This window comes from Heptranchias perlo, chromosome 5, assembly GCF_035084215.1.
Source record: "Heptranchias perlo isolate sHepPer1 chromosome 5, sHepPer1.hap1, whole genome shotgun sequence".
Taxonomy (NCBI): Eukaryota; Metazoa; Chordata; class Chondrichthyes; order Hexanchiformes; family Hexanchidae; genus Heptranchias; species Heptranchias perlo.
In genome coordinates this window covers 69,038,727-69,065,811 of record NC_090329.1, presented here as the reverse complement: position 1 = coordinate 69,065,811, position 27,085 = coordinate 69,038,727, and the positions used below count along the sequence as shown (strand labels likewise).

The following is a 27,085-nucleotide window of genomic DNA, read 5'->3' as shown; positions in this document are numbered from 1 at the left end:
CCATATTTCAGGTGTCGCTCTTTGTTCATTGGTTTAAATTTCGGATTCATAAAATAGCAACAAATGAGAACTGAAGAGTTAGTAAACACGAATGCAAAGTGACAAAAGTGGCTACAAAGCCATCAGTGCGAAACTACTAAGGACATATGGAAGGAACCGATCTTGACTGACCAGTAAGGAGAACCTACCACTGGAAAGGGCATCACTTCAAAGTCAAAAAGGGCATCTCAAAAGCCAAGAAAGCCTTTTACAAATGTTGCACTGTCTGTACGAATTGCTGCTTTTTATCTTATCACCACTCACCTCAGCCATTTCTCAGCAATGTAAGGTCAGGGTCCAGAAATTGCTTGGAGTGGCAAACCAACAGTGCTTGTCGCTCCACAGATTTATGTTAACCCACTAACTTTACTGGGTGCAATTCTTCTAATAGGAAGCGGAGAAGAGCCCAGCGTCAGTGCAAGCGAAGCAAGGACCGATGGGAGAAGAGGGAGGAGCGATCTCTCCCCTCGACCAATCAGATTGCAGCAATTTTGACAAGCTGCAAAACTGTTTCTGCTGGCTGAGAACGTTAAATCCAAGAAGTGAAAGGTATAACATTAAAATCATTGTAAAAAATGTTATAGACAGCGAAAAAAGAGAGGGTAAGAAATAATCTAATTAAATAAAAGAGGCAACGAGAAAATTTTTTAATTGAAAATTTTTTTTTAATGACCAAAACTATTAAAATAAGGAGTAATGAGACTCCACGTTTTTAAAAGTTAGTTTTTAGTTGTTTGGCAGTCATTAAGACTTACCGTGCTGTTAAACTTAGTTTAGACCTGGTATTTTTAAACGTATCTGTTTTGTTATTTGTTTTATTACTTACTTTCCAGCTGGGCAGATGAGCAAACTGGCGCTTTTACAATGATTTCACTGGTTGCAGCTGGAGATGAACCTTTAATTCGAAGCTGTCACATCACTGGCGAAACAGTAGGAGCAAGGTCCAGATTTCCGCGTTTCACTGCACATGTGTGAACGCCGGAACTTGCTCCTCAATTTCGCCACTAACAACAGTCAGTGCTGTTGAACTCACCGTTCTTTTCCAAGCAATTTCTGCCCCAGTGAAATTATCCCCACCACTTCTATAGATTAAGCTGTAAGAGAAAAAAACTACTTTTTTTGAACCCATGGGTGCTGAGACAGAGGCTGCAGATTGCTAAGGAACAAACACGCTGCAATGATACGGACATTGTGTGTTCCTTCTGGATTCAGACACAGGTCTATGTATTTTGAGATGTGAGGAAGCACTGGCAATCATTATTCTTGTAGGCCAGGATTAACATTATGATTGACAAAATAAATTAAAGGTACTCTGTAACTTATTGTAAACTATTCCAAGCCTGCAGTATTAATCATCATTGTAAATCATCGCGAGCACCTAGAAAATGGCAGTCCCATTCCCTTAGGTCTAACTGTAAATTTGCAACCTTTCTTGACCAACTTTATGCCAAACAAATTGAACATTACTGCAAAGTAGAAGCAAGAACAAACATTCTAATATAGTTATATTTTTTAATTCTATTTCAAATCCATTAAATGATTTTGTCATTGTATTTGTTGTGTTAAATAAACACGAGCAACGATACTGGACTATTTTTAAGCTTACTTCATCCACGTGAAAGTCAGGTTTGAGTGAATCATGAAGTTTTCTCCCCTGCAAAGCTTATTAAAGCACCATTATTGGTGCAGTATTCCATTTCAATACATATCAGGCCCACGATGTAAAAAAAGATGACAGCCAATTGATTTATTTCCTTTCCTTTTTAATTTAGTTCCCCTCTGTTTAAATCTCCCTGAATGACATCCTCTCAGGCCTTTACCACTCTCACATTGCATCAGCAGTTAATAGGTTTGCAATAGCAGACCTTGGTGCCTTGTTCTCCAATTCTCTCTCCTTCTCCAGGGGACTGCCTCCCCAGGTGGTATGGCCAAGACTGGCAAGTCACTAGGGGGATGATTTTCGGGCCGATTTTCGGATGGCCGAGCAGGTGCGTTGGGGACGGGGGGGCCTCCTAAAATGGCGGAATCCCGGAGTGGGTTCGGAGCCCGGCTCCAACCCGCTGACTTCCGGGTTCCCCAGTGACACATTAGGGTGCACGCGCAGCTCCCACATGCGGGACTCCTACCGGCAATTAAAGCCGGCGGGATGCTACTTCACATAATTATTTAGATACTTGAGGTACTTGACAGACCTCATTGAGTGGAGATTTTGGCAGGGGTGCAATTTTGAAGGATCCTCAGCATGTTTCCCGTGCTGTGGGAAACACTCCCTGTTGGAGCAGACATATTTCAGCCAGCAGCCAGTGGGAGATGCAAAGGATTATGTGACAGGTGGGGGGAAAACCTCATTTATTGCAGCAGGGCACTCTGTCACTTCAGACAAAGTTTTGGCTGCAACACCTTTGTCTTTCCACTCAAAATTCTTAATTTATACTCTAAACGCTGCTGTGCAAACATATTTACCTACTTTGCGGACCCCCTCAAACTCACACCGTCAGGATGGTGGGTGGGCGCCATAGCTGCATTAATCACTTCATCCGAGGATGAGCAACATCACCAGTCTTGCCAGGCATGCTGTCCACCTCCGCCACGTGGAGCTCCACAACACAGTGCTGCGCCACAGGCACCTGCACTAGAGCACGGAGGGCAACAGAGAGAGTGATGTCGCAGGAGGCACTGCCCTCACCACAGGGTCTACAGACTGAGGCTTAGCTTCCTGGACCTCTCTGAGAAGCAGTGCATACAGAGGCTCAGAGTCAGTTGCCAGGTAGTCGCGGACCTCAGCAGCCTCCTTCATGCCGAGCTGCTCCCGGCTGGCCCGACCAGCATCGTCTTACCTGTCGCTGTCAAAGCCACCACTGCTCTCAACTTCTTCGCCTCCAGATCATTCCAGGGTGCCACTGGGGACATCATCGGGGTCTCTCACACATCTGCACACAAGTGCATAGGGCAGGTCACCGATGGCTTGTTTCGCAGGGCCTCGCACAATGTCAACTTCCCCATGGATGACCTCAGCCAGATGGAGAGGGCAGTGGAATTCCACGCTGTGACTGGCTTCCAACAGGTGCAGGGTGTAATCGATTGCACCCATATAGCAATATGAGCACCTCGACACGAGCCAGGACTGTTCATCAACAGGAAGGGCTATCACTCCATGAATAATCAACTCATCTGTGACCACTGCGAGAGATTCCTTGACGTGTGCGCCAGATATCTTGGCAGCTGCCACGATTCCTTCATCCTCCGAGAGTCCAACATCCTGCCCCTCTTCCACGCACCGAATACTCGCAAGGGCTGGCTCCTCGGGGACAAGGGATACCCCCTGCACACGTGTCTCATGACACCTCTGAGGAACTCCACCACCGAGCAACAGCGTCGATACAACGACAGCCACATCGCTACCAGGTCTACAACTGAGCATGCTATTGGGCTGCTGAACATGCACTTTAGGTGCCTTGATCGTTCTGGGGGAGCACTTCAATACGCACAACGGAGAGGGGTGCCGCTGGAGGAGTCCCCATCCACATCTGCCACCCATATTGAGGAGGAGGAGGAGGAGGCGGAGGAGGAGGACGACGAGGATGAGGAGGAGGAGGCAGAGGAGAAGGAGCAACCCATGGCAGAACAGCGGCTCACCTGGCTGCTCGTGAGGCCAGGGAGTCACTGATATGTGAACGGTTCTCCTAACATCAGACAGTGAGAAGAGTTCAGTCCTCACCACCTGGACAGAGCACCGGCCACACCGGCCCTCCCCCCACCCCACCGGCTCCCTGCACAAAATAGTCGTGCAACTATACATACACCCACTGTAGAGTGACAATGGCTGGCATCAAGTGTGGGCGTTCATGGAGAACCTCATGAAAGGGACTTATTACACAAGCCAGCCAAGGGAGTGGCCATGGGAGTCCTCAACATTGACTCTGGACCCCATGAAATCTCATGGTATCAGGTCAAACATGGGCAAGGAAACCTCCTGCTGATTACCACCTACCGTCCTCCCTCAGCTGATGAATCAGTCCTCCTCCATGTTGAGCACCACTTGGAGGAAGCATTGAGGGTAGCAAGGGTACAAAATGTACTCTGGGTGGGGGACTTCAGTGTCCATCACCAAGAGTGGCTCGGTAGCACCACTACTGACTGAGCCACTCTCGGTCAGTAGTGGTGCTACCGAGCCACTCTTGACCTTCCCTCCATCATAAGGTCAGAAATGGGGATGTTCACAATTAAACAACTAACGGGAGGAGGAGGCTCTGTAAACATCCCCATCCTCAATGATGGCAGAGTCCAGCACGTGAGTGAAAAAGACAAGGCTGAAGCGTTTGCAACCATCTTCAGCCAGAAGTGCTGAGTGGATGATCCATCTCGGCCTCCTCCCGATATCCCCACCATCACAGAAGCCAGTCTTCAGCCAATTCGATTCACTCCACGTGATATCAAGAAATGGCTGAGTGCACTGGATACAGCAAAGGCTATGGGCCCCGACAACATCCCAGCTGTAGTGCTGAAGACTTGTGCTCCAGAACTAGCTGCACCTCTAGCCAAGCTGTTCCAGTACAGCTACAACACTGACATCGACCCAACAATGTGGAAAATTGCCCAGGTATGTCCAGTCCACAAAAAGCAGGACAAATCCAATCCGGCCAATTACCGCCCCATCAGTCTACTCTCAATCATCAGCAAAGTGATGGAAGGTGTCGTCGACAGTGCTATCAAGCGGCACTTACTCACCAATAACCTGCTCACCGATGCTCAGTTTGGGTTCCGCCAGGACACTCGGCTCCAGACCTCATTACAGCCTTGGTCCAAACATGGACAAAAGAGCTGAATTCCAGAGGTGAGGTGAGAGTGACTGCCCTTGACATCAAGGCAGCATTTGACTGAGTGTGGCACCAAGGAGCCCTAGTAAAATTGAAGTCAATGGGAATCAGGGGGAAAACTCTCCAGTGGCTGGAGTCATACCTAGCACAAAGGAAGATGGTAGTGGTTGTTGGAGGCCAATCATCTCAGCCCCAGGACATTGCTGCAGGAGTTCCTCAGGGCAGTGTCCTCGGCCCAACCATCTTCAGCTGCTTCATCAATGACCTTCCCTCCATCATAAGGTCAGAAATGGGGATGTTCACTGATGACTGCACAGTGTTCAGTTCCATTCGCAACCCCTCAAATAATGAAGCATTCCGAGCCCGCATGCAGCAAGACCTGGACAACATCCAGGCTTGGGCTGATAAGGGGCAAGTAACATTCGCGCCAGATAAGTGCCAGTCAATGACCATCTCCAACAAGAGAGAGTCTAATCACCTCCACTTGACATTCAACGGCATTACCATCGCCGAATCCCCCACCATCAACATCCTGGGGGTCACCATTGTCCAGAAACTTAACTGGACCAGCCATATAAATACTGTGGCTACGAGAGCAGGTCAGAGGCTGGGTATTCTGTGGCGAGTGACTCACCTCCTGACTCCCCAAAGCCTTTCCACCATCTACAAGGCACAAGTCAGGAGTGTGATGGAATACTCTCCACTTGCCTGGATGAGTGCAGCTCCAACAACACTCAAGAAGCTCGACACCATCCAAGATAAAGCAGCCCGCTTGATTGGCACCCCATCCACCACCCTAAACATTCACTCCCTTCACCACCGGCGCACTGTGGTTGCAGTGTGTACCATCCACAGGATGCACTGCAGCAACTCGCCAAGGCTTCTTCGACAGCACCTCCCAAACCCGCGACCTCTACCATCTAGAAGGACAAGAGCAGCAGGCACATGGGAACAACACCACCTGCATGTTACCCTACAAGTCACACCCCATCCCGACTTGGAAATATATCGCCGTTCCTTCATCGTCGCTGGGTCAAAATGCTGGAACTCCCTTCCTAACAGCACTGTGGGAGGACCGTCACCACACGGACTGCAGCGGTTCAAGAAGGCGGCTCACCACCACCTTCTCAAGGGCAATTAGGGATGGGCAATAAATGCTGGCCTCGCCAGCGACGCCCACATCCCATGAACGAATAAAAAAAAAGAATGGCCAAGACGTGGCAGTAGTGGTGACAATAATAATATTTAATGTGCCATTAACAAAAATCAAATATAAATAAAAAACATGACAAACGTCAAACACCCTTGTGCATCCCCTTTGTGCTCACAAAACTTTCGCCTTACACTTACGAGTCCTCCTATGTGGTGCCTCCCCTGTGGCTGCAGCAGTGGCAGGTTGCTCTTGTTCATGCCCTGACCGATTAGATGCTTTGGGCCTTCGCCCTCTGGGTTTCGGTGCCCGTGAGGTCCCCTCGAAAGACTGCTCCACCTGCACCTGTGCAGGGGCAGACTCGACCACCTGGAGAGAAGGGAGCATTGAGAGGGGTTCAACGGGTGAGACGTGGGGGCGCTTTGAGTGGCGTCCCCACTTCCATGTCCCCTTTCGCCATCTTCCCTCCCCTGGGCCAGGCCCACACCACTCCTACCACTCTGCTGGACAACAGTTTGGAGGACATATGCGAAGCCTTGTAAGGTCAGTGCCAGAGTATCTGCCTGCCTGTTTAAGGTGGCAGAATGTTGCTCACCCTGAGTCGGAAGGGCCGTTGTTAGGGCCTCAATGGACTCATTGGTGAGCCGTGCTTGAAGCTCCATGGAGGCTAGCCTTCTCTCCATCACAGACATTCCCCCACTTACCCATGACACTATCTCAGAGATGCCCTCACGTCCCTGTGACAGTATCTCAGAGATTCCCTCCTGTACCTGTGCCACCATTCCACTCATGCAGGAGTTGGACTCCTCCATCCTCTGAGCGATTGTGGAGCGTGCGTGTGGCATTTGTTCCAGCATCTCGCAAATGTGCTGCTGCCCCTCGATCATTCTCTTTTTAAAGGATGGCCCCCGGGGTTCAGCATCTGTGTCCAGCTGAGCAGAGCCTGGAGAAGAGTGCTCCCACCGACGTGGACTCTCCACAGCTGCCCCTGCCACCAGTGTCTGCTCGTGCTCACATGTGTGCGGTGACTCACCATGTGCGACCCCAACTAAGTGAGGACGGGCACCCACCGAGGTGTGTGTATCTGCGCTGGTGGATGGCTCGCTCAGATGTGACGGTGCCCCCTCAGAGGCCAGCAGGTCCTCTGTGGAATTGCCCTCCGCCGTCACTGAGGAAGGCCCTGTAAGAGAACAGAAGGCAATATTAAGCATGATGACAGATGTTGAGGTGCTGAAGGTGGCAAGGCATGTTAACATCATTTGCTGTTGTGAGTGCTGAATCTTAAAGTTCTGTCACCAGCCATTTGTCAGGTAGCAGTCTCGGCGTCCCCGACGGACAGGCACTCGAGGGTGCGACTTAGTTCAAGAGCCTCCTTCTCCGCGTCCGTGAGGACGACCTGATGTTGCGGCCCCCCTCCGGCCTTCACCCTCTCCCGTGCATTCTGGGCTCTCTTCTCCTATAAGGGGAGAAAGTAGAGAGGCATGTGTGAGGGATGGTGACGTGGCCAACCGATGAATGCATTGGTTTAGGTGAGGCTGATTGTGAAAGAGATGCATCAGAGGGTGAGTATGAGACAGAGCCATGACATTGTATGAGGATTGGGTTGAGTGGTCGTGGTGGGATGAGTACAGGGGAGGTGAGTAAGTGCAGGTAAGTTGAGTGAGTGCGAGGAGTGATGTGATAGAGTAGTGTTGGCATGTACAGAATGAGTTGTGGGGTGGGGGCGGTGATGTGGAAGATGGAGTGTAGGAGAATGAGTAAGTGTACTCACTTTGGCTGACCTGGTAAGCCATTGAAGCGCTTCCTGCACTGGATCTATGTGCGGGGGGAGACGTTGCTGCTGCTGGTGACCTCCTCTGCCACCTCAAGCCAGGCCTTCTTGGTGGCAGAGGCAGGCCACTTCCTCCCGTCCGCTGGGTAGAAAATATCCTTCCTCCTCCTCACTCCTCACCCCATCCAGTAGGACCTGGAGAGAGGCATCAGTAAATCTGGGAGCAGCCTTTCCCCGGTTTGCACCATTTTATAATTTTGGTTGTTTGCTCCAGGAGCAGTATTGGAGGACTGCCCCTTTAAATAGGGCTCCTCCAGCTGACAGCCTGTGATGCGGGTGCGCAGTCCGCCTGCTGTGCAGGTTGACGACGGGAAACCCTGGAAGCCACGGTTCGTGGCTTCAATTTACCCACAATCACGTGGGGAACAGACGAATTTTACTGGGCAGATTACCCACGCGCCCAGTCGCCTCTCCCCCGCTGCGATCCTGCCTCCCTGGTAATATCGGGGCCTTTCTCTGTGTTATGTTCAGCAAATCATAACAGTGTTCATTAGAAGTATGCTTATGATTTCACTACACATAGCACACAGAGGAAATTAGAGAGGTGTGTAGTTATGATATAAGATTATAAATCAATTATGTGAATTCTAAGAGAAGGCCAGAGGGGAGTGCTGAGTGAGTGTAAATAGAGGACTATTGTAGGAAGAACACACCAGGCTGGGGAGACAGCATAATAACGGTAAGTGGAGTACCTCAGAATAAAGTACTATATCTGAGTCTATTCTAATAGAACCCTAACACAATAGATGTCTTCCCCACTCTGTGGGATGAATGGGCACAAACCAACCATTCCATGGCTCAGGACACTGCAGCATTCAACATACTTTGCTGCCTCTAGTCAAAAAGACCTTTTCAACTTCAATTACCTAACTTTGTTGAACTCTTTTTATTATGCATAATAAGACAAACGTTGGTGGCTGCCAAGAGCAACGAGCTAAATCATCTCACTTGTTATTGGTCTTAATATATTTTTGTGAGTGTGCAGAGGAATACTCAGCCTTGTGAGGTGAGTTAATCTTAGATTAAAAGCATAGGCACAACCAACTACATCATGATAGTAGGGAGGTTGGAGCCTTGCCCACATGCATGCCCTGCCAACATGGCCTTGCTCAAGGCTCACTCAAACCAACTGTCATTCTTGACAATAGATTTGAATAAATTTCTCTGAGTCAGTGGCTTACAAATGTTTTTGGGCTAGACCCTACTAAAATATTCTCAGCCTTTCACAACCCTCTAAGAAAATGGAAGTGTTAAGTCTGAAAAAATTGTTTCTCTCCTTCTCCACTTCTATTTCTCCCTTTCTCTTTCATCATTGTTTTTCTTTTTTCTTTTCCTTTACTTCTGTTTCTCTCACCCTCCTCCTTTATTCCTGTTTGTCTCTCTTTCTCCTTCCTCACTTCTGTTTCTCTCTCTTTTACTTCTGTTTGTTTCTTTTTTCCTCCTGCGCTTCTGTTTCTCTCATTCTCCTCCTTTAATTCTGTTACTTTCCTGGAAGCAGTGACTTAGGGTGAGTTATGGTTTTTATGAGCATGAGCAGCCCACAGGTACCTTGCCCAAGTTACCACTGTTCACATGAGCCTGGATGGTGTGTATTTGACTGTAGCAGACAGTCATCAAGTGGGACATCCAAGTAGGAACAATCCCCCTCCTGTGTGGTGCTCTGAAAGGACCAGCTGCATCTCCAGCATGCCCTCCTTGCTGTTCCTACTGCTGTTCCTCTTGTTCTTCTTCCTCTTCCTCCTCCTCTTCTGCCCACAATTGGGGTTTCCAGAATCACTCCCATTCCTCCTCTTTTAATTCACCCTCCCTGAAGGCAAAGAATGAATTCAGCCAAGAATTGACAGAAAACCTCTGTGTTTTTAGCCTAATGTTGTGTTCAGTATTGTCGCGCTGTGTTCAGGCCGCCTAACCCGAGGACCCCAGGAAAATGGCACTGGTAGCACCATTGACAGAAATGGGGCGGTAAATCTTTCTCCATGAATTTCGGGGCCCTACTGTCCCTGAAAATTCAACCCAGTGTCTCTATGGCACAGGACGACTTGAAGCCAAACACTGCCCATTCAAATTTTGGCAAAGGATGGCAGAAAGTGTAAAAAGCCTATAATATAAAAGAACTACTCATTAATGTGAAATGTGCTGAAGTCTAACACAATAATAGTAGAAGTGTTGTCTCAAATATATTTTGGAAATTATGAATATTATTGTTCTGTAATGTCTCAAGAGGGAACTGCAAGAATTTTTGTGAAGTAACCTGTAGGTTAACTATTAGTCAGTGTAAAAGATACCTGGAATACAAATTTACTGTGAAACAAAAGCAACTCTTTAGTATTCACAGTCTTAGAAAAGTTGAAACAATGATTAATTTACATATTTTTAAAAAGTTTGTTAAAAATATTACAACTGTCAAAACTTTAAGTAAAGGTTAATTTAAATAATTGAATTAGTATTCTGATTAATTTCTCAAGTAAATGCTGCAGTTCTTTTACAAAAAGAAGATTGTTATCTATCTGTTGATTTGAAAGGTAGTTTATTAGGCTATTATGGCCATCTTGTAAGAAGAACATATGATTCTTGATGAGTGCTCTGGGCTATAAGATCAATTGCTGAACAAGACTAAACAATTTCAACATTAATCTTATGCCACTACACATGAGTTGAGAATGGCCAGTTTTTAAAGCAATTAAGCTATAATAGTTTATCTCTTCTAACTTTAAAGTTCCCCCGTAAGCTCACATTCATTTCCTTTGTTCTTTCTATTTTACATAGTGGTGCTACTGTAAATTGATGGGCCAGAAATCACTCCTGAAATAACAGTGGAGCTCAACAGCACTCTCAGTTATTAGTGATGAATTGAATGAGCAAGTTCCCGCGTTTGCACAGTAAATCGTGGAAATAGTGAACTTGCTCCTAGTGGTTCGTCAACGATGTGACAGCTACGAAGTAAAGGGCCATCGCACGCTGCAATCAGGGAAATAATTGAAAAAGTGGCAACTTGTTCATCTGCCCAGCTGGTTCACCTGCCACCAAACAAGTACATTCAAAATACCAGGTCTGAAGTAAGTTTTAAAAGCGCGGTTAATCTTAATGACTGCCAAACAACTAAAAATTAACTTATAAAAATGTGGAGTCTCATATTACTCCTTATTTTAATAGTTTTTGGTCATTAAAACTTTTTTTTTAATTAAAAATTTTTTTTTTTACTTCTCTCTTCTGTCTCTTTAATTTAATTAAATTATTTCTTCAGCTTTTTATAAAAAAATTATAACATTTTTATTTACAATGACATCCAGAACACTAACTTTAAATGAATGAAGTCTGCTTGCCTGTTTGAGGAACGCAACCTGAATCTGTGGGCGTGACTTCTCTTCCTGACAGATTTTGTGGGCGTGTCTTCTCCTCTCACAGACTTTTCCAGCCGCGCAGTAACTCACGCTGCTCAGAGGCTGGGTTGATAGCGCACATTTTATTTAAACTTCAAATTCAAGCAATTGGACGCCACAGAGCCTGCAGTCAGTATTTTGGTTAATTAAATTTGCAGAAGCTGCGGTGAGCATTGCCTCGCTGCTCTGCGTGATTTCTGGCCCATTATATTTAAGATTTCATTATTTAAAAGTGTAGTAAATTCGACTGAATTCATATGAAAGAAACTGCCTGTACTTTTACTCATATTCCTTTTGTCACATTGGCGCAGATTCTCCAGTCATGAAGGGATCGGCGACATGGATTGTAAATTTAGCTGTCTAGCACACTGATCTCTCTGCCGATATGTTCCTCTGTATTTTCCAGCATTTGTAGTTATAATACCCTGCAATGAGTATGGCGGTGAAACAGAAGAGGCACGGACATTTTTTTCCCAGTGTTCCACAAATACATTAACTGGGTGGCAATTTTAAGTTTTAAAATGACCTTCTAATACAAATCTGAAGTATGGGACTCATCCAAAGTGCTACATCCACCAGGCTGATCTCTTCTTGGTGGAATCGGTTGGCCTGCCTCCGTTTAGAGCACGTCATAAGCTTGAGTACGGACGTTCATGGGTTTGCTGTGCCTGTCCTCTAGCCTCAGGCCAGCCCATGCTTAATAGTTTGAAAGGTTTTTTTAAAAAATGAGCTATTAGCCATAAAACACGTGCTACCAGATCACCTGTGCCATTATTTTTAACTCTAAGTGTTTTCAATGGGGGGACGCAGCTATGAAAATTAGTTGCCTACTGATATCGACATGGGGTAATGGCGGAGAGGTGCAAAAGTCGCTGGGAAATATGGAGCACCATAAGTGATGGCGTAAGTCACTTATTCCATAATTTCCTCTTTCGTTTGCACTGTTACATACAATTACATAGAAAGTACAGCACAGAAACAGACCATTCGACCCAACAGGTCCATGCTGGTGTTTATGCTCCACATGAGCCTCCTCCCTCCCTACTTCATCTAACCCTATCAGCATATCCTTCTATTCCTTTCTCCCTCATGTGTTTATCCAGTTTCCCCTTAAATACATCTGTGCTAGTCGCCTCAACTATTCCTTGTGGTAGTGAATTCCACAATCTAAACACTCTGTGGGTAAAGAGATTTCCTTTGAATTCTCTATTGGATTTATTAGTGACTATCTTATATTTATGGCTCCTGGTTCTGGTCTCACCCGCAAGTGGAAACATCTTCTCCACATCTACCCTATAAAACTCTTTCATAATCTTAAAGACCTCTATCAGGTTACCCATCAGTCTTTTCTCTAGAAAAGGGCCCCAGCCTGCTCAATCATTCCTGATAGGTATAACCTCTCAATTCTGGTATCATCCTAGTAAATCGTTTTTGCACCTTCTCCAGTGCCTATATATCCTTTCCATAATATGGAGACCAGAACTGTTCACAATACTCCAAGTGTGGTCTAACCAAGTTTCTATACAAGTTTAACATAACATCTCTGTTTTTCAATTCTATCCCTCTAGAAATGAACTCCAGTGCTTGGTTTGCTTTTTTATGGCCTTATTAACCTGTCTTGCTACTTTTAGTGATTTGTGCATCTGTACCCCCAGATCCCTCTGCTCCTCTACCCCGGTTAGACTCTTATTTTCCTAACAGTATGTAGCCCCCTTATTCTTCCTACCAAAATGACTCATACTTATCTATATTGAAATTCATTTGCCCATTCTGCGAGCTTATTAATGTCTTCCTGTATTTTGTCGCAGTCCTCCTCGATATTAACTATACCTCCAAATTTGGTGTCGTCCGCAAATTTTGGAATTGCACTTCCGATTCCCGAGTCCAAATCGTTTATGTAAATGGTGAACAACAGTGGTCCCAGCATCGATCCTTGTGGGTCCTTAAGGGTCCCGATGACATAATGGCGCAAGTCTCCAGGAAAATCTGGGTCATTATTTCATACAACCTAACTGCTGGTTAAAGGCAGCCAGGAAGCAAACATTTTGTATGAATTCCTCCTTATGCGACATCATGACCATTCACTCCAAACTGATTATTGGTTAACACCCTATTATATATTAAGAACGTCTTGTGAGGGTATCCTCAATCAGGACCAACCTGCTGAACATATAGCATTTAGGTGATCAGAACATATATTATCTTCAAACAAATTAAAGTGTAAATCACTAATAACTTGCATGACATGGCGACAAGAAAGTGAAATTTGTATTAACAGTCTTCATTACCGATCACCCCATACTGTGAAAAACATTTTTATCATCTAAAAATTTTCTCAGTTACAAACAATAATGATTAGAAATAATAATTCAAAGATAAATTAATAACAAAGCTTGAACAAACAATTATAATTCTGATATGGTAACTGCAGGATACTCACCTTTGACAAAGTTAAAGGTTTATAGAACTTTCAAAAGGATTTTTTTTTAAGATCCAACCTAAATGTCCTAAGTGAAAAAGTGTCCAAATTGTATGCCATTGCCTTTTTAACTGGAAGTCCCTTTCAGAAGTAGCAGCGGTGTGATTAATCAGGAAGCTAGGTTAGAATACTGAATGCTGAGCAAAAGTTTCATGTTCAAATCACAGTCTTGATTGGTATTAATGCTTACATTCCTGGATTTTATATTGGAAAACAGACAGCGGGACAAACTGTCAGCTGCAATGCCGATCGAAGGAGAAATGCCCTAAGAATTCCTTAAATGTGTCCTCAGAATGGAGTTAGTAGTCATACCGAATGCTGGGAAAAGACCAATGCTAATGAAACCACAAAAGCTTATACAAACAAAACATTCTTTACTAGGGATAGAAAAGAAGCTGTCAAGACCACACGCCTGTAGATGGCTTGTTAAGAGGGACATAAAAATGATCAGCTGGACCCGGGTGTGACCCCTGTGTTAGCAAAGACCTGAGAAGCTAAGGAGTAAATGAGTGCCCTGGCATGTCTAGGTGCTTCATTGATTTGAGAATCTTTAGGGATACCAACATGGCTGTGTGAGGTGATTGACACTAGAAGGTCTGAACTCTTCTAACACGTGTCACTCAGATTAGTCTATAGAATTGAAGAGGTTTCTTTGGAAATTAAGGATATATGGGATAGTATTTTTGACACTAAAAATCAGTCCTCAGTTCTCAGTTCTTACTTCAATTCTCGTCCTTTTAGTAGTTCTTGTAGTAATCTTTGTGGTAATCTATGGTTTAGCTACATCATTAAATAAATTTAAAACAGAAATAGACAGTTTCCTAGAAGTAAAGGGAATTAGGGGTTACGGGGAGCGGGCAGGAAATTGGACATGAATTTAGATTTGAGGTTAGGATCAGATCAGCCATGATCTTATTGAATGGCGGAGCAGGCTCGAGGGGCAGATTGGCTTACTCCTGCTCCTATTTCTTATGTTCTTATGTTCTTATGTATGTGTAGCAGGGCACTCTGTCAAATCAGAAAGTGTATCTCCAATAGAGAGGTTAGAGAGCTTAAGACATCAGTCAGATATAGGCAGATACAAGTATATCACTTAGATGCACAAGTTCTCCTGAGATCAGGTGAGTTGAGATTTAAGCCAGCTAGTCAGATACAGCTACCAGAAGTTACAGAAGGTGAATATATCCAGGAGCAGAGTTTCCAGGAGGAATGGATAGCACGTGTACAAACGGAGGTTCATCACTCTGCTATTTCAGAAAGCCAACACCATCCTCCCAGAGGAAGGCGAGGCAACCAGTTCATCCACGTCAACTCATTAGGACAAGGTCAGATGAATTTCTTGAAACACAGCCAACTACAAGCTTATAGACTTGAATCTATTCAATCGACTGCCTCTCTAATGCTGTTAACTTCTCAGTTATCTAAGGAATCTAATCCTAAATTAATCTCACCAATCTCAGACACTAATCTTAACTGTAAACTTATAATCAGCAAATAGTTAATGCTGAATTATTGTTATATAATTGAACTGCCTTTGTAACCTCCATTAATTAATCCTGTTGACTGTTATTGCATACACAATGTTTTTTAAGTGCTGCTATCTATGATTCTATGGTTAATAAACAATTGTTAGTTCATGACTTTGTTGTCTGACTTCTTTGATAACTGGCAAAAAAGGGTTAATTCAGTCACTCAGTGGTTTGTGCAGATCCTAATGGGAGGTTGGTAGTGCAAATGCTAACATAATCCGAATTGGTTGAAGTAAGATAATTTTACGAGCCAAATTTATACGACATTCACTCCTAGGCATAGACTAAGTGGTAAACCCCAGATGTTTCCTTGATAAAGAGTTAAGGTGAAAGGTTAAAGATTTGTCTGGTATTCTTGATGAATATTCTTGTCAGGATATTAATCCCAGTATTTTTTACAAAGTGCATTCTGTCAGTTACTTAAGGAACAGTGCAGGTTGTTAAGAAGTCAGTAACCCAGTTTGTCATGATCTTCAGACATAAAGAATCACAGATCTAGAAAGCTACTAAGGGAAACATCAGGGTGTAAAAATGTAAGGGGTATATTGGATAATCCCCAAAACCCCGGGCACAGGGGTCGCAGTGCATGATTAGCCCACGCCCGGTTGTTGAGATGCAGGCAGCACGTAACATTCGATACTGCCTGCTGATTTACCTGATTGCTGCAAGCAGCCAGGCCTCGCTGCGCTGTTGAGTGGTTACTCACCAGCAGGGGGCCCCGATATCATGAGTGATTAGCACCACTTAAAGGCAGCCTGCAACTATTAAAGGTCGCCTGCATCTCTTATTTGCAAAATATAAGATACAGGTCCGCACGGAGTCTGAACGGAGATCAGACATCGCACACGTAAAACATAGATGCAGGTCCTGTCCCTATGTTTACAAAATGTTGAGTTATGTTAAAACATTGAATAAAGGTTGTGCACTACTAAATCCCGCATCCTCCAATCTGCAGGCCAGATCTCACCAATCTGCCAATCTGAGTTTGCACCAGGCCTGCGAGGGAGCGTGCACCAAGGTTCTCTGATGATGTACTAGAGGCCTTGATGCAAGAGGTGGACAGAGGGAGGGGCATCCTATATCCGCAGGGGGGGCAAGAGGCCTTCCAGACATATGCTCCCAAGGCAGTGGGAGGCAGTAGGGGATGAAGGCAATGCCAGGAGCATAGCACCACGAACATGGATGCAATGCAGGAAGAAGTTCAATGCTTTGACAAGAGTGGTCAAGGTGAGCGAGGTCAACTGCCAAATGGAATCTCCTACCAATTCCACCACTAGCCGCATCCACTTCTTCACGCACTACTCCCCCCATCACCTACATACCAACAAACTCTTTCAATCAGTACTCAACTCTTCCAATCAGATGCTTCCTTTCACCCTCACACATTACCACTGTTGCAAACCCACATGTCACAGGTCACACACATTGGCAGCTATTCAACCATGACAGGCACATCACCCAAATATCTCGCAGGACACTCTTCGACACATGTCCCGCTTTCTTGCAGGAGAAGGTGGTGCATAACAGGAGGCAGCAAGTGGCAGTGGCTCCATGGAACATGAACCTCCTGTCCTCTCTCAGGATGACAGCATTCCTGACCCACCCCTGTCACTCTGCCAATGCCCTTGCTGTTGCCTGTCAGCTAGCCAGGCCACTCTCCGTAGAGTATTGAAACTTTATTATAGGAATATAGGAAGATAGAAACAGGAGTAGGTCGTTTAGCCCCTCAAGCCTGTTCCGCCATTCAATGAGATAGAATCATGGCTGAAATGTGACCTAACTCCATATACCCACCTTAGCCCCATATCCCTCAATACCTTTGGTTAACAAAAATCTATCAATCTCAGATTTAAAATTAACAATTGAGCTAGCATAAACTGCCATTTGCAGAAGAGCGTTCCAAACTTCTTACCTCCCTTTGCGTGTAGAAGGGTTTCCTAACTTAATTCCTGCAAGTTCTGGCTCTAATTTTTAGGCTATGTCCCCTAGTCCTCATATGTATGGGAGACCTCCAAAAACAAGTACAAATGCATCTGCAACCAGAAGCAATAATCCAGCAACTAACCTCTAACTCCTGCATGATCCCTTTAAATTGTGTTGGTGGGGGGTCCTCCAAGCATTTTACGACCTGTTCAGCTGTGCAAGGCTAAGCCAGTGCACTGGTTGGAGTGTTGAATTCCAAAATCGCATCTGTCCCTTTAAATCAGCATTGCACACTGATCTATCACGTATTCTCCCTACTTTACATGCTGCCGGTGATTGTTATCTGTGCGTGCGCAAAGTCTTTCCTAAAATGGCATCCGGCGCACTTCACGCTAGAAGTGTGCGCACGGATTCCGGATGCCATTTTGGGTCCTTAGGAGGCCGCGTAGCGCCTACAAAACGGACGCTACGTGGCCCAATTTATAACCCATACTCTGTATAGTGATGCTACTATTCATGCTCTGAATGATATGCAATGATTGTTTTATTTTAATTCACCTTTGATCTCTCATGATCAATTCTAATTGAATGAGGTCTTGTTTCATTTTTGCTATGCTAGCAAAGAAAAGGCAATATATGGTTGGAAAATCATTTTTCTTCAGAATTTCTTTGAAAAGAGCCTAAAATTTCACCTATCATCAGTCTCACTGATTGATATGTCAAAATAATACTTTTCATATGTGGTTGAATAGGCTGTCAGTCTCTGCCATATACTGACACAAGGAAATGCTATTTGAAGTTTCTTACTTATTAACTGATATTTGCTTTAATTGCAGTTTTAAACATTTAAACTAATGCTTCTACATAAATGTGCTCAAAATAGAATGCTATTATGTATTATCAATTTTCCCTTTCTCTTGACTGTGAGAACTTGAAATTTTATAAATTTTACTCAATTCCAACCAACCACTTATAGTTAATGGCCTGGAAATTGCTGCCAATATAAAGCATTGTGCTGAAGGCAGTTGATGGAAGGGGACACAGTGTCAGGAGTATGGTACAGCACTCACAACCCCAACAAAATTGCTGCAAGGTGAAAACCAAATGAGAATGTTTATGCGCTCAAATGATCAGATAGGCTAATTCAGAGGCCAGTTTCCAGGTTTCTGGCCACTACAGGGATTGCATTCAGTACTTCAGTAACACTGGAATTGACACAGGAGGAACAGCCGGTGCAGGAAAGGGCTGTCTGTGATATCAAAAAGAAACAAAGACTTGCATTTCTATTGCACCTTTCACCACCTCAGGACATTTACAGCCAATGAAGTACTTTTGAAGTGTAATCACTGTTGTAATGGAAATTTGCACAAAGCAAACAGCAATGAGAAAATGACCAGATCGTCTATTTTAGTGATGTTAGTTGAGGGATAAATATGGGCCAGGACACCTGAGGGAACTCCCCTGCTCTTCTTCAAAGTAGCGCCACTGGATCTTTTATGTCCATCTGAGAGGGCAGATAGGGCCTCAGTTTAACATCTCACCTGAAAGATGGTACCTCCAACAGTGTAGCACTCCCTCAGGGTGTCAGCCCACATTTTCATGCTCAAGCCCCTAGAGTGGGACTATGAACCCACAACCATACTGACTCGGAGGCAAGAGTGCTACCCATTGAGCCACAGTTAACACCATGTGACAGCACATGACATGTATGGTGTCCTGTCACTCCGCTGATCAACAGATCTCCCATTCCAGGCACAGTTACCTGGCTAATGACAGTAAAGATGTGCCTAAGGAGGCTTAAGTTTAGCAATGTGGTAGTGACAGAATTGTGCCTTCATGAAATCCTCCACACAACATGTAACGTCAGCCCAGGATTGCCAATAGCTGTTAAAGTCAGTGTGGCCTTGAATTTTTAAGCATCAGGCTCATTTCAGGCTACAGTGGGCAGGTCTGTTGTGTCAGCCAGTTTGCTGATCACATATGTATCAAGGAGGTCACAAATGCATTCAGCAAGGCCAGTGACTTCATCACTTCTGCCATTGGTCAATGGCAGCAACATTAGAAAGCAACGCAATTCTGCAGAATTGCTGACTTTTAGTCCAAAGGGTCATTAACTACACTCATGTTGTTATTTAGATCTCTGTGCACAAAGCTGTGTTCTTTATCTGTGTCCTCTGAGTCAGAAAGTGAGTTCAAGTCCCACTCCAAAGACTTGAGCACATAATTTAGACTGAGACTAATCAATGCAGTACTGAGGGAGTGCTGCACTGTCGGAGGTGCCGTCTTCAGTTGAGACTTTAAACCGAGGCCCCATCTGTCTTCTCAGGTGGATGTAAAAAATCCTATGACACTATTTGAAGAAGAGCAGAGTCCTGGCCAATATTTATCCCTTCAGTCTTAGCCCTCGACATCCCGGGACCTCCGCTGAATATTTGGCGGAGCCACTTTACCAAAGGTGAATGCACTTGGAAGCGACGCATGCTAAAGTATTCCTAGTAAAGATAAACTCCAAAATAAATAAAATATAGCATACCACGGAACAAAGTGGAAATCAGGAAGGAGCTGGAAAAGAACTGTGTCATTCCACATAGGCAAGTATCTTAACTGTTCTCCCAGATTGCTTACAGCAGTGCCCAGGAGTTCTCTATCCTGAGATTTTGGGGGTATGCAATGCCAAGGCTGAGCAAGTGAGTCAACCACATCTGAGATTGTGATGATTGACTGGTGTTGGCTACCTCCTCCTATACCTGGTACACCAGGCACCTTTGGGATAGGGGGACAGTGGTAGCCGTCAGTCCTTATAAGCGTCTGCCTTTTCTCCCTGAGTTCTTCCAGAAGGGTTTGCAGTTCCTGGCCAATCAAGGTGGCTTTTCACAGTCAGTAATTTATATAGCACGTTTCTCTACCTCATGAAATCCCAAAGCATTTCACAGCCAATGAAGTATTCTTGAAGTGCAATCATATTGTAATGTAGGGAAACACAGCAGTTAATTTACACACAGCAGGGTCCAACAAACAGCAATGAGATAAATGACCAAATAATCTGTTTTAGTGATGCTGGTTGAGCTGCTTGCTTCTCATTGGAACAGGAGTCGGCCACTCAGCTTCTCGTGCCCGTTCAACCATTCAATTCGATTGAATGGCGAATCTGTACCTTAACTCCATTAAACCTTGTTCCATATCCCTTGATACCATTACCAAACAAAAATCTATTGATCTTAGTCTTGAAAATGTCATTTGACCCAGCACCCACAGCCTTTTGTGGAGAGAGTTCCAGATTTCTATTAACCTTTGTGTGAAAAAGTGCTTCCTGATTTCACTCGTAAGTGGCCCAGCTCTAATTTTAAAATAATGCCATCTTGTTCTGGATTCCTTCACCAGAGGAAATAATTTCTCTGTATCTACCCTATTGAATCCTTTTATCACTTTAAACACCTCAATTAGGTCATCCATCAACCTTCTAAACTCAAGGCAATACAAATCACATTTATGCAACCTGTCCTCATAATTTAACCTTTTAAGCCCTGGTATCATTCTGGCCATATTAGATTTAATAATGAGTAATGAGCCAGATTTAGTGAACACCCTAACGGTGCATGAACATTTATCTAACAGCGATCATAATATGATAGAGTTCAACGTTGCGTTTGAAAGGGAGAAGCCCGTATCAGTTACTAAGATTCCAAACTTAGGTAAGGCCGACTTCAATGGGATGAGACAGAGATGGTCCACAGTAAACTGGGCAATTCTGTTAATGGGTAAAATGACAGAAGATCAGTGGGAGGTGTTCAAATAAAGAATTTAATGTGATACAGAACCAGTTTAAACCCCTAAGGGGCAAAAGCTCTACTTGCCAAAAAAATAGCCATGGACGACAAAAGAGGTAAGGGACAACATAAAACTAAAAGAAAAAGCATATAAAAATGCAAAAAGTAGCATGGATCCTGGCAACTGAGAGAGATACAAAAAACAGCAAAGGGTGACAAAACAGATAGTAAAAGCTACAAAAAGAAAGTATGAAAAGAAACTTGCAAGGGATATCAAAATCAACACAAAAATTTTTACAGTTATATTAGGAAAAAGAAGGTGGTCAAAAGCAATGTGGGCCCATTAAAAACTAATAATGGAGATACTGTAAATGAAAATAAGGAAATAGCGGACATATTAAACAATTACTTTGCATCAGTATTTATAGTAGAAGAAGAGGATAGCATGCCAGACACCCCAAGGAAACTAATTTTGAATCAGGGATGGGGACTCATCAAAATTAATGTAAGCAAATTAACAACAATGAAAATAATGGTACTAAAGAGTGACAAATTCCTGGGACCAGATGATTTCCATCCCAGGGTTTTAAAGGAAGTAGGTGAGAACATTGCTAGTGCCCTAACTGTAATCTTCCAAAGTTCTCTCAATTTATGAACCATTCCTTTAGATGGGAAAATTGCACATGTCACTCTGCTATTTAAGAAAGGTGAGAGAGGGAAACCAGGGAATTATAGACCAGTTAGCCTGTTGTCAGGAAATTACTAGAGTTTATTGTTAAGGATAGAGTGACTGAACACCTTGAAAATTTTCAGCTGATCAGAGCCAGCATGGATTTGTTAAGGGTAGGTCATGCCTGACGAACCTAATTGAATTTTTTGAAGAGGTGACTAAAGTAGTGGACAGGGGAATGTCTATGGGTATTGTGTATATGGACTTCCAGAAGGCATTCAATGAAGTCCCTCATTAGAGATTGTTAGCTAAAGTTGAAGCTCATGGAATTGAAGGCAAAGTATTGACCTTGTTAGGAAATTGGCTGAGCATCAGGAGACAGAGAGTAGGAATAATGGGCAGGTACTCAAATTGGCAGGATGTGACTAGTGGTATCCCACAGGGATCTGTGTTGGGGCCTCAACTATTCACTGCATTTATTAACGACTTAGATGATGGAGTAGAGAGCCACATATCCAAGTTTGCCAATGTAAGCAGTGTAGATGGAAGCATAAAATTAGAGATAGATAGTAATAGATTAAGTGAATGGCCAAACCTGCAGCAAATGGATTTCAATGTAGGCAAGTGTGAGGTCATTCACTTTGGACCTAAAAAGGATAGATCAGAGTACTTTCTAAATGGTGAAAAGCTCGAAACAGTGGAGGTCCAAAGAGACTTAGGGGTCCATGTACATAGATCATTAAAATGTCATGGACAGGTGCAGAAAATAATCAAAAAGGCTAATGGAATGCTGGCCTTTATATCTAGAGGACTAGAATACAAGGGAGTAGAAGTTATGCTTCAGCTATACAAAACACTGGTTAGACCACATCTGGAGTACTGTGTTCAGTTCTAGGCACCGCATCTTAGGAAGGATATATTGGCCTTGGAGGGAGTGCAGTGTAGATTTGCTAGAATGACACCTGGACTCCATGGGTTAAATTATGAGGGGTGATTACATAATCTAGGGTTGTATTCCCTTGAATTTAGATTAAGGGATGATTTGATCAAAGTTTTCAAGATATTAAGGGGAACTGATAGGCTAGATAGAGAGACACTGGGCTCGATTTTACCGTCGGGTTTCCTGTGGGTTTCCAGGGGGGGGGCCCCCGAAAATCCCGATATCCAGTCACGTGACCGGATCGCGCCACGATCCCGACCACTTCTGGGTTCCCTGATGACGTGCGGGGGTGCGTTCGTGTCCCCCGCTGGTGGGAATCCCGCAGGCAATTAAAGCCAGCGGGATGCCACTTGAGGTTATTTATTTTGCTTGTTCAGGTCATTAAATGACCTGATTAAGGGACTGTGTGTGATTTTGGAGAAAGATGGGACTGTTTCACACACTGGGGGAAACAGTCCTAGTTGAACTGGACGTGTTGTAGCCGTCAGCCTGTGGCAGCTGCAAAGGTCCATTTGACAGGTGGGGGGGGAGACCCTCACCCATTGCAGGAGGCCACTCTGTCACTTGGGACAAAGTGTGGCCTCCACCACCCCCCTCCTGACGGTCAAAGTCACCAACCTGCACACTCACCCCGGGGTCCGGAGACATGTGCCTACCTTGCGGACCCCCTCAGATGTACATATTGCGGATGGGGGCCTCTGTAGCTGCAGTCATAACCCCCTCGGAGGGCGAACAGCATCACCAGCCTCGCCATCCACGCCGTCCACCTCTGACACGTGGAGCTCCACAACAGAGTGCTGTGACACACATCCACCTGTACAGCAGGAGGGAGGGCTACCGCAGAGAGAGATGCATCGCAGAGGGCACTACCCTCGCCACAGGGTCCACAGACGGAGGCTCAGCTCCCCGGACCTCTCCGAGCAGCAGTGCACACGGAGGCGCAGATTCACTCGACATGTGGTCGTGGAGATCTGCAGCCTCTTTCATGCCGAGCTGCTCCTGGCTGGCCCCAGCACCATCTGCTTACCTGTCGCTGCCAAAGTCACCACTGCCCTCCACAACTTCTCCTCCGCATCCTTCCAGGGTGCAGCCGGGTACACCGCCGATGTCTCTCAGTCGTCTGCGCGGAAGAGCCCTGCAAATACACCTACACCCACTCTGCAGTGACACAATGGGTGGCATCAGTGGTGGGTCCTCATAGTGATACCCAGGAGCGGGCATTATTGGACAAAACAGACAGGATTCGCGGAGACATGGCAGTGGTGGTGGCAATATAATGTGTGATGTTTGTTGCTCTGAAATTCAATATAGGTAACACCCATGGCAAACCCTCAGACACCCTTGTGCATCCCCTTCATGCTCACGACACGTTTGCCTTACGCTGCCTACTGCACATATGTGATGCATGCCCTGTGGCTGCAGCACAGGTGGTGGCAGGTTGAGTGAGGCTGGCCGTGAGGGAGATGCACGAGAGGGTGAGTATGGGATGGAGCCATGAGATTGTATGAGGATTGGGTTGCGTGTTAGTGGCGGGGTGAGTACTGGCGAGGTGAGTAGGTGCAGGTAAGATGAGGATGGGGTTTGAGTGGGTATGAGGGGTGATGTGACAGAGTAGTGTTGGCGGTGCCGAAGGAGATGTGGGGTGGGGGCAGTGTTGTGGCAGACGGAGTGTAGGGGAAAGACTACGTGTTCTCACTGTGGCTGACCTACTGCGGTCATTGGAGTGCCTCCTGCACTGTATGCAGGTGGGCCATATGTTGGTGGCGCAGGTGACCCCCTCTGCCACCTCGAGCCAGGCCTTCTTGGCGGCAGAGGCAGGCCGCTTCCTCCCGCCCGCCGGGTGGAAGATCTCTGTCCCCCCCCCTCCTCCTCACCCCATCTGATGATATCTGGAGTGAGGCATCATTAATCTGGGAGCAGCCTTCCCCCTGGGCTGCTCCATGCTGTAATTTGTTCCATTGGTTGCAGCATCTGTCAGTGGAGGACTGCCCCTTTAACTAGAGAGCCTCCAGCTGACAGATCGTACTGCGCATGCGCAGCCCGCCCGACGCGCAGACCAGCAGCGCGGACCCCGGAGGAGCAGGTAAGTGATTCCAATTAGTGCATTGCCTGCTACGATCGCGCGGGCAACCCACTAATTTCACCGGGCGCGGAGGCCACGCACCCGAAACCCAACCCGCCGGAAACCCGCAGGCCTGCTAAAATCAGGCCCACTATTTCTGCTGGTTGGGGAGTCTAGGATTGGGGGACAAAGCCTAAAAATTAGAGACAGGACTTTCAGGAGTGAAGTTAGGAAACCCTTCCACACACAAAGGGTGGTAAAAGCTTGGGACTGTCTTCTGCAAACAGCAGTTGATGCTAGCTCAATTGTTAATTTTAAATCTGAGATTGATAGATTTTTGTTAACCAAAGGTATTAAGGGATATGAAGCTAAGGTCCATATGGAGTTAGGTCACATTTCAGCCATGATCTCATTGAATGTTGGAAGAAGCTGGAGGGGCTAAATGGGCTACTCCTGTTCCTATGTTCCTCTGGTGAATCTGCACTGTACCCCACCTCATCTGGCTCACTTTATGCAAGGGAATTCCCACAGCTTTGTCCACAGACAGAAAATGGCAGTGATGTGTAAACCCAACAGGAACAAATTCTCCCAGAAGGTTTTGGTAACCCTCAGTTTGCTTACCAAAGCTCAAAAAAATTGTTGGTAACTACATTTTACAAACTGTCCAACTAAGTTATCCGTTGAAGGAAGCATGGTGAAAATACAGAATGTAAAAATGTCCAGATAATATATCTTGAAATAACAGAAAATGCTGCAAATGCACAGCATATCGGTCCGGGATAGAACTAAAGAATGTGAAGAATGTCCTAGTGATTTGGCTCAACAAGTAGAAGTGAAGAATGATTTGTCATTCTCTTTTTTTGTATCGGATTTTCAGCATTTACTGTTTTTCTTTTTAATTCCTCTTCGTCTTATTTACTCGACTGCAGAATATTGTATCCCAGGATTAAATTTACCAATTGGTTGATTTCTACAACATAGTACAAAATATGAGGCATATTATTTCGCCTTCAGATAATGCGTGTGCTTCAGCTCTCTCTCAGTCCCAACTATTGCGTATTACTAGTTTATTAATTACTTTAAGGGTGACTTTAAAATTGACCATTGACCTCCAACACTGGAGCCAAATTTCTAGGACAACCTTGGTAATTCTCCCATCTGCATTGTCATCAGATTTACTTTTCCAACATTTTATGTAACATATTATTTGACATCTGATTGTTAAATAAAATTCGTCAGTATTTTTAAGATGTGTTTGTTGAAAAACGCAATGATACACTCGTGTTTTATAATTATATATTAATAGGCAGAGTGGAACTTGGAGAACTTGCCTGGATGGCATTGGTGACGTTCCAGCCGGCTTCCCATGTGGTGATGTGAGGAGTGTCCTGGAGTTCAGCACGTAGTTGGTCAGTTTCCAAACTCTGTGCCCGATTCTCAGCTTCACCTGGGGACGCCTGTTCCACCACTCTCTCCTGAACGATTTCGGTATGATCGATATTCAGTTCGTCCCGCTTTGCAAAGCTTAGGTTTTCTTCGTCTACATGAAATCCATATCGGTGCTTTTTGAGCAAGTTGATTATCACGTCTTGAAAGTTGATCATAATCTTGTAGGTGGAAGATGTTCCGTTTTTTAAAGGAGACGTAACAAGATATTGATATCAGTTCTATTTGAGGAGCAGAACCTTCAAACGCCTTTAATGGTCACCTCCCCCAAAAAGTATAAATACACAAAAAAAGATAAACAGTGAGATACTTGCTCTTGGCTTTTATAGCTATATAAATGGTAAAAAACAGATTCTGCCCAATTTAGGTCCTCAATTTCTGGAACTATCAAGAAAAATAAGCTCCAGTGAAGAAAAGCTAAACAATCTCTACCACCAGACTTCTCAAGAATCTGCGAGTCATACAAATCATTGAGGCTCACAGCCCTCAAATAGAAATTTGAAATTATAATTTTTTGCTTATCCCTAACAGTAAAATATCTTCTCACCAGCATTCGAGCACCAGGTGCCTAAGATATGAATTTATGAATCCATCCTGCATCAATCATCTGCGTCAAACCAAATGAGCACTAGCTGGAGCCAGACCTTTCTGCCATATTATTGTTGGCATTCAACAGCTTTCTTTAAAAAAATGTGACAGCAAACACCTTAATTACGTTATTGCTTCCTTCTTTCCCCTGTTTGAATTCTGTAACGATTCCATGATCATTTTAGCTTCCTGATGTCTCCTTTCAAGTCACTCTATTTCTAAGCCATTCTACTAATCAATGTTCCAACAGTGAGCAGGTATTATAACGACTAGTGTTGTGATAAATTCTTCACTTTGTAGTTCTTAACTTTGTAGTTAAATTACTCGGACTGAGTGCACACATTTACAAATCCAATGAAAGATTGTACTTTTCAAAATGACCCACCAAATATTAGGTAGAACAGTGCCGATGACTAAGAAATAGTATCGCCCGTCTCCGCCCCTGCCTCAGCCCATCTGCTGTT

General features: G+C 44.8%; 1 protein-coding gene across 1 annotated transcript in view; it reads right to left on the bottom strand.

The window, feature by feature from the left end:
• Positions 1-26,191, bottom strand: part of si:dkey-126h10.1 (vesicular inhibitory amino acid transporter) — a 36,878-nt gene extending 10,687 nt beyond the window's left edge. Inside the window, exon 1 of the mRNA XM_067985277.1 lies at positions 25,919-26,191. Coding sequence (XP_067841378.1) covers positions 25,919-26,191 — 273 coding nt within the window. The remainder of the gene's footprint in view (positions 1-25,918) is intronic.
• Positions 26,192-27,085: the final 894 nt, after the last annotated feature.